The sequence below is a fragment of the Salmo trutta genome, chromosome 3 (assembly GCF_901001165.1).
Source record: "Salmo trutta chromosome 3, fSalTru1.1, whole genome shotgun sequence".
NCBI classification, from domain to species: domain Eukaryota; kingdom Metazoa; phylum Chordata; class Actinopteri; order Salmoniformes; family Salmonidae; genus Salmo; species Salmo trutta.
Genome location: NC_042959.1, coordinates 32,116,708 through 32,127,874, shown reverse-complemented (window position 1 = coordinate 32,127,874; position 11,167 = coordinate 32,116,708). Strand labels below are relative to the sequence as shown.

At 45.6% G+C, this 11,167-nt stretch overlaps 1 protein-coding gene across 8 annotated transcripts in view; it reads right to left on the bottom strand.

Moving 5' to 3' along the window:
• Positions 1-29: 29 nt before the first annotated feature.
• Positions 30-11,167, bottom strand: part of LOC115173011 (ensconsin) — a 39,789-nt gene continuing 28,651 nt past the window's right edge. For all 8 annotated transcript variants that reach the window (XM_029730974.1, XM_029730982.1, XM_029730996.1 and 5 more), the window contains 10 exons: positions 6,703-6,830; positions 6,267-6,565; positions 5,260-5,386; positions 5,000-5,180; positions 4,815-4,919; positions 4,501-4,548; positions 4,280-4,346; positions 3,976-4,165; positions 3,561-3,835; positions 30-3,415 (listed from right to left, as the gene is read on the bottom strand). In XM_029730974.1, the coding sequence (XP_029586834.1) occupies positions 3,408-3,415; positions 3,561-3,835; positions 3,976-4,165; positions 4,280-4,346; positions 4,501-4,548; positions 4,815-4,919; positions 5,000-5,180; positions 5,260-5,386; positions 6,267-6,565; positions 6,703-6,830 (1,428 nt within the window). In that variant the 3' untranslated portion in view covers positions 30-3,407. The remainder of the gene's footprint in view (positions 3,416-3,560; positions 3,836-3,975; positions 4,166-4,279; positions 4,347-4,500; positions 4,549-4,814; positions 4,920-4,999; positions 5,181-5,259; positions 5,387-6,266; positions 6,566-6,702; positions 6,831-11,167) is intronic.

The following is an 11,167-nucleotide window of genomic DNA, read 5'->3' as shown; positions in this document are numbered from 1 at the left end:
TCTGCTCAACAGAAATGAAACCCCTTTTATTTTGCAAAACTTTATTTAACAGTTTATATCCTCTCAGTACATTTTAGATATATTTACAAATATAATTTGTGGACAGGGCTTGGGTTAGGGTCTGAAAAGCCTCCAGAAACCAATTCATATTCACTGTAGCCCTGGTCAGGTAGAATGATTGTCATGGCCAAGGTAAGGACATGGAACGCGTTTTATTAGTTATTATAGCAATCTAAGGCACCATTCTATCCTACCGTCATCGCAACTGACTCATGAGATCGTTAAGAACAGTTAGCTCCGTATTCGAGCCCACAGATGCAGAAAGGGATTCAAATAAAAGTGTCCAAATCCTGTTTATTAGTGATAGATCAGGACTGCCATGTATTGGTGGTTTCTGACTGATGTGCCACTGCCTAAGCACATGTAGTGCTGACCACAGAACCACCATGGGTTTCATATTGAACACGCCTACAGCAATATCCTGCACTTTGAATAGATGGTTTGTCAAGTCAAGGGGGAAGTTCAGAAAAAGCCTGGCTGGGAAGAGACAGGAGAGGATAGAGAAAATGTATTTCCTTCAAGAATACCAACCCCCCCCTCAGGACTATACAGTGAAGTTAAGTCACCCCAATCTACAAATGTAATTTATTTCAGAAAGCTTTTCAACCCTTTTAAAAGTGGAAAACCTCCCACAGTGCAAAGCGTATCATATTGTGATGAATAATAAAAAGGTTTGCACATAAACTAAAAACGGTTTCTCCTCTGACAGAGAGATGCATGTTAAACAATTAAGGGCTTGTTTGTTTAGTCAAAGTTACATTCTTTAAGCCTATAAGTCAAAGCTAAGCTCATGGCCCTCCAACTCTAGACAATGTATAATATAAAGCCATTTCAGAGAAACCTTCTGGTTTATTAGCACAACAATCAGCCAACAGGCTTATTATGAGGCAAAAAATAAGGTCCCCAAACCTCTGTTTGGACGATTCAAGCATAGGGAATTAAAGCTTCGATACAGCTTTAAACAAAATAAACAAACGAGACAAGCACAAGACTGACCAAATCACATTGTTCCCGTCTCCATCCTTCAGTGGTAGACTCAGTCACACTGCTGTTACAAAGAGGTGTGTGGCGCAGTGGTCCGTGTTCATGTTAACTTTTCTATTGCAACCTTTCACACCATGTTAAAAAGCCCTGAAACATTCTCCCACTCCTCAGTTGGGAACAAAGGCAATTGTCTGAGGTGGTTGGGGGATGAAAAGCAGAACCTTTCAGAGCCTCACAAAAATGCCCTCAATCAACATACACACCCATGTTCTCTCAACAGTATGAGGATCCCATGTGTTGTCCCCTAGGGCTTGTAGAGTACTGGAGAAGAGGGTTTCCTATTAGCGCCCAGGGTAACACCCCCACACAAACCCTTAGCCCCTATCCCTTTGCACTTGAGGTGATCTGTAAGTATTTGATAGGCATAAGCAATATAATAACGTCACCTTGTAGAATTGTTGCCAGATTGTTTACACCGATCCAATTTAGTGTCTAGAGGGTAGGGACTAGGGCTTGACTTGGAACAGTGCGTAGGGCAACAGCACTGACTACCCTGCCAAAGGGCACGAGTTAAACAGAACCCAAACTAAAATACAGTAACAGATAACGAGACTAACATCCATTCCCACTACACCACCCCACCCATATCGGCCTAACACTGATTATATATACACACACGGTACAATAACACTTAAATATGTAGAAATATATTTTCATATAAACAGACAGCCAAATTATACATTATAAAAATAATTGAAATGTGTTGTTTTTTTGCCGGGAGGGAGAAAGTATAAAAGCATTAGCTAGTGTGTTTTGGAGATCATAGGGCCTTAGTAGAGAAGCAATGGAATTCGCATGGAACGAGCTACACAGACGGCGTACATCTACTGCCGGGTCAAAACTGCTCAGATGCCTGAGAACTGTTGTTTCAGCCCTATACTTTGGGCGTTGTAAGTGAGAACTTCAAAACCTTTCAAGTTCAGTTTCTGGACTAGTACTGTACACACACACAAACCCCTTCAGAGAAAATTCTGAAGCAATTCTAAAATGAAGCTGATGGACCTTGTCTGACTGCAATTAACCAACATACACACGTGAATCCGTTATGGGCTATAGTCATTCATATGGTAAGAGTATAGATTCATGCAGTCATTGCTGGGGGTCAAGTTATACCTCAGCGCTCAGGATGCAATTAAATTAGAATTTGATACAAGTTAGCTAACAATTAAGTCTATACATACATGTTAAACCGTAACGACATGTCAAAATATTAGGATAAACCTAAAGACCAGGAACTGAAAATTAACAGCAACAGTTAAACTTCACTGAACAAATATTCACAAAATCACCAGCTTTTTGGGGAATTCCTATATCCTTCAGTTTGTCTTTACAAAGTAATAGTCAAGTCATTTCATAAAACAATCAGTTTGATTTGCAGACATAAGTGCCCCCTAGTGGCCCTAAGAAGAGTAGAAGTGAAGGAGGTGGGAGAAGGCGAGGTGGTGGAGGGGCTCTGACCAGCCCGTCGGGGCACAGGGGGTAAACCATAGAATAGGGTCTAGAGAGTTTTAAGGCTGGGTCTATGGATGCTGGGAAAAGCAGCCTGCCAGACAAAATCCAGAATTCTAGGTCAGAGTACAATTTGGATAGGATGGGATTACAGTTACATAGTGCTGCTCACGACTTGGGCACACAGTAGGTCATAACTGGTTTGTGTAAGTGCTCCCTCAGTCTCAGTCTATTCACTGGAGACGCCCCTTTAGGCAGACCCTGATAGACTACAGTACCCAGCCCACTCCCCACCAATCAAAATGTGTTTGATCACATCTCGGGGGGGGGGGGAGACGACTCAAGTTTCCTGACGTGAGAAGTAGTGAAGTCTTAACCATCATATAGCCGAGTGCACGTGCATCCTGGAATATTCTCAAACCAGAGTAACCCCCAAAAAATAGACGTGAGATAACGGTAATTACATATTACGAAGAAGCCAAAATGTATAAATTACGTCACACCCCCTGCGCCAACACCTACAAAACATCAAGTGTGAACAAAACAAAATAAAAAAGAACCAAGTGAAATGGTAAGTATGGGAGGGTAAAGATGAGACCTTAAAGCGAGCACATTGAAGGAAAATGGAGATTTTCCCTGAAGCATCGTTTCTTTGTTGTATTTTTAATGTTATTTTTTTTTTCTCCTCTTGTGGTGGGGGGGGTGCAAAGCTAGCGTTCTGGATGTGTCCCCCATGCTCTTCCTTTGGCTGTGGGGTGTGTGTATGTGGGTAAGTGTGTGTGTGGAGGGGGGTCAGCTGGACAGGAACTCCAGGAGTGCAATATTAACAGGCCTCTGAAGGGAGAGCTGCAGCCTCACATCTCTACAGAGAGAAAAAAAGGGAACAAAAATGTGTAACTGATTATAGAATATCCACAAAGCTATTTACTTTTCTACACAACACGTGCAGTACAGTTACAGTAAATCAACTATACAACCAGTTTAGTTGCCAAATACTTTTCTCTCACCTGCTAGTGCTTCGATAGGCTGGCTGGAGGGGTGGAGGGTGGCCACGGGAATCCCCTTGTCCTCGAAGGCCACCCTGGGCCCCTCGGGACAGTCGATGAGGCCCTGGTTGCGGCCCTCTGCATCGATGAGGGGCCGGCCCTTGGAGTTGACACCCAGGTCAATGAACTCCTCGAAGCTCCAGGGGCCAGGCTTACCGTTGAGCCCCGGGGCCAGCTTGTTAGAGTCCTCGTTCAGGAACTCTGAGCCTTCTACCAGGCGACCCTTAGGCACTGGACTGGAAGGGAGAGAGCCAGTCAGAGTATAAGGAAGGCGTCGAGTGAGTAAGTGAAAGAGACACTTAAAGCCAAAAAAGTCCTACATCAGTGTCATTGTGCTTCAAGTATTTGGGAGTGTGTGTGTGTGTTTGTGTCATACTTAACAGCCAGGGGCTCCTCAGCACTGGTTCCGTTGTTGTTCTCCTTGTCGTCCGCCTCTGGCTTCCAGTTCACGCTGCCCAGCGGCTCCCTACGCTCTCCCATTGGCTCGCTGCGGGTCAGGCCACGCCCCTCCTCGTCCATGCAGTCCGTCTCCATGGCAACATCTCCGGTCTGGGCTGACTCTTCGTCTGCGGAGACGAAACAAGCAGATGACTCAATTTGCACACGTACACAGAGGGAGTGGTGTCTGTGCAAACAGACAGGCCATTCACAGTGTACACACACGGATGGTGGACAGTTACCCTTGGTTTCTTCTTCGTCCCCCTCATCTCCCTCCTCATCCTGCAGGTCTTTCTCATCATAATCCCTCTAAACAGGACACATTAACAGAGTACTGGTCAAAATATCCATCAACAAGGAGGTGCAAGTACTACTGGGTGTTTTTATCCAAGGCGACTGACTTAAGTATTCGAGAAATGCCTGTTGCCATGGAGAGATCAGAGCTTGAGAAATGTGAACTCACTTTTTCTAGGTCCCCTTTTCTGGTTCTCTTCATGATCTCCTCAATTCGCTGTAAGTTAGAGCGACAGGTAGGTTCATGTCAAGAACTGCTGGCAAATTACAGCCTGCAGACCCTCAACGTAATACAAGTTAATGACACGGTCGATTTGATTGGACTGCTTTAAAATTCAAGTGTTGGTATATAGGGAGTGGATGTAGGGGGTATTTTCACTGAGTGTGCATACTTAACGTGTATAATGAACATGTTACTGAGACCATAGTGAATGCATGGTGTGTATGATAGTGTGCAAGCTGAAATGGTGATTCTCCACCCACCTTCTTCCTCTCCATGCGTTCCTGTTGGTTCTGGGCCATGACCCTCTCTCTCTCAATGCGGACCTTCTCTGCCTCAATTGCAGCCTGTGCCTCCGCCTCTTCACGCTGCGATTAGACAAACATGTTGTCAATCACACAAGCAACCAATCAATTAGATCAACACAAGACAATACATTTTTCCGTACCTCTTTCTGTAGCTCAGCCTGTCTCACGGCCTCCTCTACCTCCAGTCTTTCTCTGTCTGCCTCCGCCATAAGAGCGTCCTCTTCCTCCCTCTTCTTCCTCTCCTCCGCCAGCCTCTTCTCCTCCTCCAGGCGTTTCAACCGAGCCTCCTCAGCCAAGCGTTTCTCCTCCTCCTTCCTCAGCCTGTAGATAACGAGATATGGTCGGTCAATTTCCCCCCAGAGAGAGAGAGAGATTATAGTAGCCTCGTCTGGTTCCTCACTTCTCCTCCTCCTCTCTCAGTACTCGGAGGGCCTCCTCCCTCTCCTTCTTCTCCCTCGCCAGACGACGGTTCTCGGCCAGGATCATGGCGGCCTCTGCAGCCGAGTTGGTGCCCGCCATGGACTTGTCTGAGAGCCAGAGAGGAGACACAAGAGTTTAGTTTGACCAATCTAAGCTAATATATTGGTTCACTAATAACCACGTTTCAAGGCATAGCCAACAAGATACAGGAGCCACAGCACCAAACACTACATATAGAACTCTACTACTATAGAGGGAGATCGATGAAAAAGATGGAGAGAAAGACGGAGCAAAAGAGAGAAACAGTGTGGGATCCGATTTCAAATGACAGTCTCTGTGGCTGCTGGTCATAAAGAGCTCTCTGTGTGTCCTACTGATAGTGTGTCCCTGCAGCACACACAGTATCCATTAACCCTCTCCTAATGAGTTCTACAGTAGTAGTACAGGACTCTCACCAGAAGGGGGCACGAGACATCTCTAGGGCTAACAGGATGTAACTACAGCTGGGAGGGAGTTCATGGCTGTGCTGGTCCACAGAGAATTTACAGCTAGCTACACACTAACTTCCTGCTGCTGCCACGTCAGTTTCCCTTGCTAATGAGCCACAGAGGAACACACTGTGGTGAAATTTAGGCATTAAGCTATAGATCATTTAGATACATCAGGATGGAGGACAGAGCAGAGGCTAGTCTGAGCCAAACGGATGTTCTTTATAGTGACTGAGTAATACAGTATATACAGTACAGGGTTTTAAACCCACTGCCTCAGGGACTCACGGTACAGCCCCTCGCTCTCATTATCAGACGAAAGTGAGTCTCAAGACTGAGACTGTTGGTGTTTTTTCCTGCTTGATCTGAGCACGGCAAGGTCCTTATGCAAGTGAGATTTTAGCCCTATGTCATGACTGTGGTACTGACAGAAGGAAATGGCTAACTCAGCCTAGAGAGAAAGGTGATCTCAGTGAGGTTGGAGGTCCTCTTCACTCACCGTCCTTGTCTTTATCTTTGGTCTTACTGGAGGTGGTATGAGTAGGGGTGGGTGTTGTGCTGGTCTGGGGAGCCTCTGGGGACTGGGGCGCCACAGGCTGGACGGGACACAGGTCCTTTGGCTTGGAGTCCCTCTTCCGCAGGGTTGGTGGGCCGGTGGGGGTGAGGGCCGGTCTCTGGATGGGTGGAGGTTTGGCCGAAGTGGGCTGGGGGGACGGGGGCTTGGCCGAGCTAAACTGAGGGGATGAGGGGCGATGTTTGATACCCCCAGGTGACGGGGGACGGTTACGTGGGCCTGGCCTGTAGAGGGGAGACAGGATTTATGACGGGTTTACAAAGTATCCAACACAGCTAAGCAATTTTAACAGTACACAATTAAAACACAGGAAATATTGAATATAGTTAACATTTTCTCAGGGAGAGATGTGGAGTCTTACTTTGCACTGGGGGAGGGGGTTCTCTTGCTCGCTGGGAGGGGGGCGGGGGAGGGCGAGCGGTGGCGCCCCGCAATGTTGGAGGGCGAGGCGGGACGTTTCCCTCCGGGCGACGAGAACCTTTTCTCCTTCTGTCGTTCCACAAAGAAAGTGAGAGAAGAGGGACGATTTTGTCCATTACGTCAGATCCTCCAAATGTCATATTTTATCATCCCTAAAATAACACATTTAAAAAATAAAGCTAATAAACGTTTAATGTAGGCTATAACATTTTATTCATTTCGTGTCATGCAGGGTTTTATCTGGATCAAAAGGGGCTTAGGTGGTGGGTGTGGCATGGGGGTACATAATCCATCTGGTTTTAGTCATTACGGTTTACATGGAGTGTTTATTTAATCCCCAAAAAATGTTCTACAATTAAAAACACTGGAATTAGTCGGCTTGACAGAACGTTTAGGCAGCCCGCCCAAGTATTTCAATGGCCGAAAAATCAGCCATGTATTTTGTTTCCACGTTAAGTGCATAATGGCGCCCCACCACTGAAATCCCTCATGAGAACACAGTGGAACAGCAGGAGTGGATCAATAAACATGGAGCGTGGCCAGATACCATCTGATCCATGAGTCAGAGTCTCCCTCCCATGTGGTCTGTGTCATGGACAGTCTCCCTCCCACACACAGCAGGCTTTAAATAATGTCACAGGACTGACAGTCACTGTGAAGGTTACCACGTGGGCCTGTCTGCTTCAAATGCATCTATTTTTAAAAAGCCCACAAGGGGGGGGGGGGGGATCTGAAAACATGCTGATGGCGCAGCAAGGTCATCCACCTGGCACCACAGAGGGACACACAAACTGATACACATGCCAAACTCAGGAGAGGTGAGTGGGTCATAGATCGATCAAATCAAATTTATTTATATAGCCCTTCGTATATCAGCTGAAATCTCAAAGTGCTGTACAGAAACCCAGCCTAAAACCCCAAACAGCAAGCAATGCATGTGAAAGAAGCACGGTGGCTAGGAAAAACTCCCTAGGAAAAACTCCCTAGAAAGGCCAAAAACCTAGGAAGAAACCTAGAGAGAAACCAGGCTATGAGGGGTGGCCAGTCCTCTTCTGGCTGTGCCGGGTGGATATTATAACAGAACATGGTCAAGATGTTAAAATGTTCATAAATGACCAGCATGGTCGATCTATCTATAGTACCAATTAAAAGTTTGGACACCTACTCATTCAAGGGTTCAAGAGCATCAGATGACCTGGCCTCCACAGTCCCCAACCTCAACCAAATTGGGATGGTTTGGGATGAGTCGGACTGCAGAGGGAAGGAAAAGCAGCCAACAAGTGCTCAGCATGTGTTGGAACTCCTTCAAGACTGTTGGAAAAGCATTCCAGGTGAAGCTGGTTGAGAGAATGCCAAGAGCGTGCAAAGCTGTCATCAAGGCAAAGGGTTGCTACTTTGAAGAAGCTAAAATATATTTTGATTTGTTTAACACTTTTTTGGTTACTACATGATTCCATGTGTCATTTCATAGTTTTGATGTCTTCACTATTATTCTACAATGTAGAGCATATTAAAAAATAAAAACCCTTGAATGAGTAGGTGTCCAAACTTTTGACTGGTACTGCACACACCAATTATAAATGCAACATGTAAAGTGTTGGTCCCATTTTCCAAGAGCTGAAATGCTGTAAAAAGAGCAGACATTTTCCATACGCACAAAAAGCTTTTTGCTATCAAATTGTGTACAAATTTGTTTACATCCCTGTTAGTGAGCATTTCTCCTTTGCCAAGATATCCATCTACCTGACAGGTGTAACATATTAAGAAGCTGATTAAACAGCATGATCATTTACACAGGTGCACCTTGTGCTGGGGGCAATAAATAGGCCACTATAAAATGTGCAGTCTTGTCACATAACACAATGCCACTGATTTGCGGGAGCATGCAATTGGCATGCTGACTGCAGGAATGTTCAACAGAGCTGTTGCCAGAGAATGTAATGTTTTTTTTAATAAAAAAAACGAAACAATTTTAGAACATGAGCCCCCTCCAACGTCATTTTAGAGAGTTTGTGAGTATGTCTAACCAGCCTCACAACCACGTGTAACCACGACAGCTCAGGACCTTTACATCCGACTTCTTCACCTACGGGATTGTCTGAGGGGGGATGCTGAGGAGTTCTTCTGTCTGTAATAAAGCTCTTTTGTGGGGAAAACTCATTCTGATTGGCTGGGCCTGGCTCCCGAGTGGGTGGACGTGGCTCCCAAGTGGCTGCGCCCCTACCCAGTCATGTGAAATCCATAGATAAGGGCCTAATGAATTTATTTCGATTTACTGATTTCCTTCTATGAACTGTAACTTATATTTTTGTTCAGAGTAATATATATATAGACACACACACTGCTCAAAAAAATAAAGGGAACACTTAAACACAATGTAAGGCCAAGTCGATCACGCTTCTGTGAAATCAAACTGTCCACTTAGGAAGCAACACTGATTGACAATACATTTCACATGCTGTTGTGCAAATAAATAGACAACAGGTGGAAATTATAGGCAATAAGCAAGACACCCCCAATAAAGGAGTGGTTCTGCAGGTGGGGACCACAGACCACTTCTCAGTTCCTATGCTTCCTGGCTGATGTTTTGGTCACTTTTGAAAGCTGGCAGTGCTTTCACTCTAGTGGTAGCATGAGACGGAGTCTACAACCCACAAGTGGCTCAGGTAGTGCAGCTCATCCAGGATGGCACATCAATGCGAGCTGTGGCAAGAAGGTTTGCTGTGTCTGTCAGCGTAGTGTCCAGAGCATGGAGGCGCTACCAGGAGACAGGCCAGTACATCAGGAGATGTGGAGGCCGTAGGAGGGCAACAACCCAGCAGCAGGACCGCTACCTCCGCCTTTGTGCAAGGAGGAGCAGGAGGAGCACTGCCAGAGCCCTGCAAAATTACCTCCAGCAGGCCACAAACGTGCATGTGTCTGCTCAAACGGTCAGAAACAGACTCCATGAGGGTGGTATGAGGGCCCGACGTCCACAGGTGGGGGTTGTGCTTACAGCCCAACACCGTGGAGGACGTTTGGCATTTGCCAGAGAACACCAAGATTGGCAAATTCGCCACTGGCGCCCTGTGCTCTTCACAGATGAAAGCAGGTTCACACTGAGCACGTGACAGACGTGACAGAGTCTGGAGACGCCGTGGAGAACGTTCTGCTGCCTGCAACATCCTCCAGCATGACCGGTTTGGCGGTGGGTCAGTCATGGTGTGGGGTGGCATTTCTTTGGGGGGGCCGCACAGCCCTCCATGTGCTCGCCAGAGGTAGCCTGACTGCCATTAGGCACCGAGATGAGATCCTCAGACCCCTTGTGAGACCATATGCTGGTGCGGTTGGCCCTGGGTTCCTCCTAATGCAAGACAATGCTAGACCTCATGTGGCTGGAGTGTGTCAGCAGTTCCTGCAAGAGGAAGGCATTGATGCTATGGACTGGTCCGCCCGTTCCCCAGACCTGAATCCAATTGAGCACATCATGTCTCGCTCCATCCACCAACGTCACGTTGCACCACAGACTGTCCAGGAGTTGGCGGATGCTTTAGTCCAGGTCCGGGAGGAGATCCCTCAGGAGACCATCTGCCACCTCATCAGGAGCATGCCCAAGCGTTGTAGGGAGGTCATACAGGCACGTGGAGGCCACACACACTACTGAGCCTCATTTTGACTTGTTTTAAGGACATTACATCAAAGTTGGATCAGCCTGTAGTGTGGTTTTCCACTTTAATTTTGAGTGTGACTCCAAATCCAGACCTCCATGGGTTGATAAATTGGATTTCCATTGATTATTTGTGTGATTTTGTTGTCAGCACATTCAACTATGTAAAGAAAAAAGTATTTCATAAGATTATTTCTTTCATTCAGATCTAGGATGTGTTGTTCAAGTGTTCCCTTTATTTTTTTGAGCAGTATATGTATGTATGTATGTATATATATATATATATATATATATATATATATATATATAACACAGCTCTGGAAAAAAATTGTACGACCACTGTAAATGATCAGTTTCTCTGGTTTTACTATTTATAGTCATGTGCTTGTGTAAAATGAAAATTGTTTTATTCTATAAACTACTGACAACATTTCTACCAAATAAAAATAGTCATTTAGAGGATTTACTTGCAGAAAATGACAACTGGTCAAAATAACAAAAAAGATGTTGTCAGACCTCGAATGATACATACAAAATAAGTTTTTAAACAATACTAATGTTTTAAATGAAATCAAGGTTATTACCCCAAATATTGATTTTCAAATCACCACTTTCATGCATCTTGGCATGCTTTCCACCAGTCTTTCACATTGATGTTGGGTGACTTTATGCCACTCCTGGTGCAAAAATTCAAGGAGCTCGAATTTGTTTTATGGCTTGTGACCATCCATCTTCCTCTTGATCACATTCCAGAGGTTTT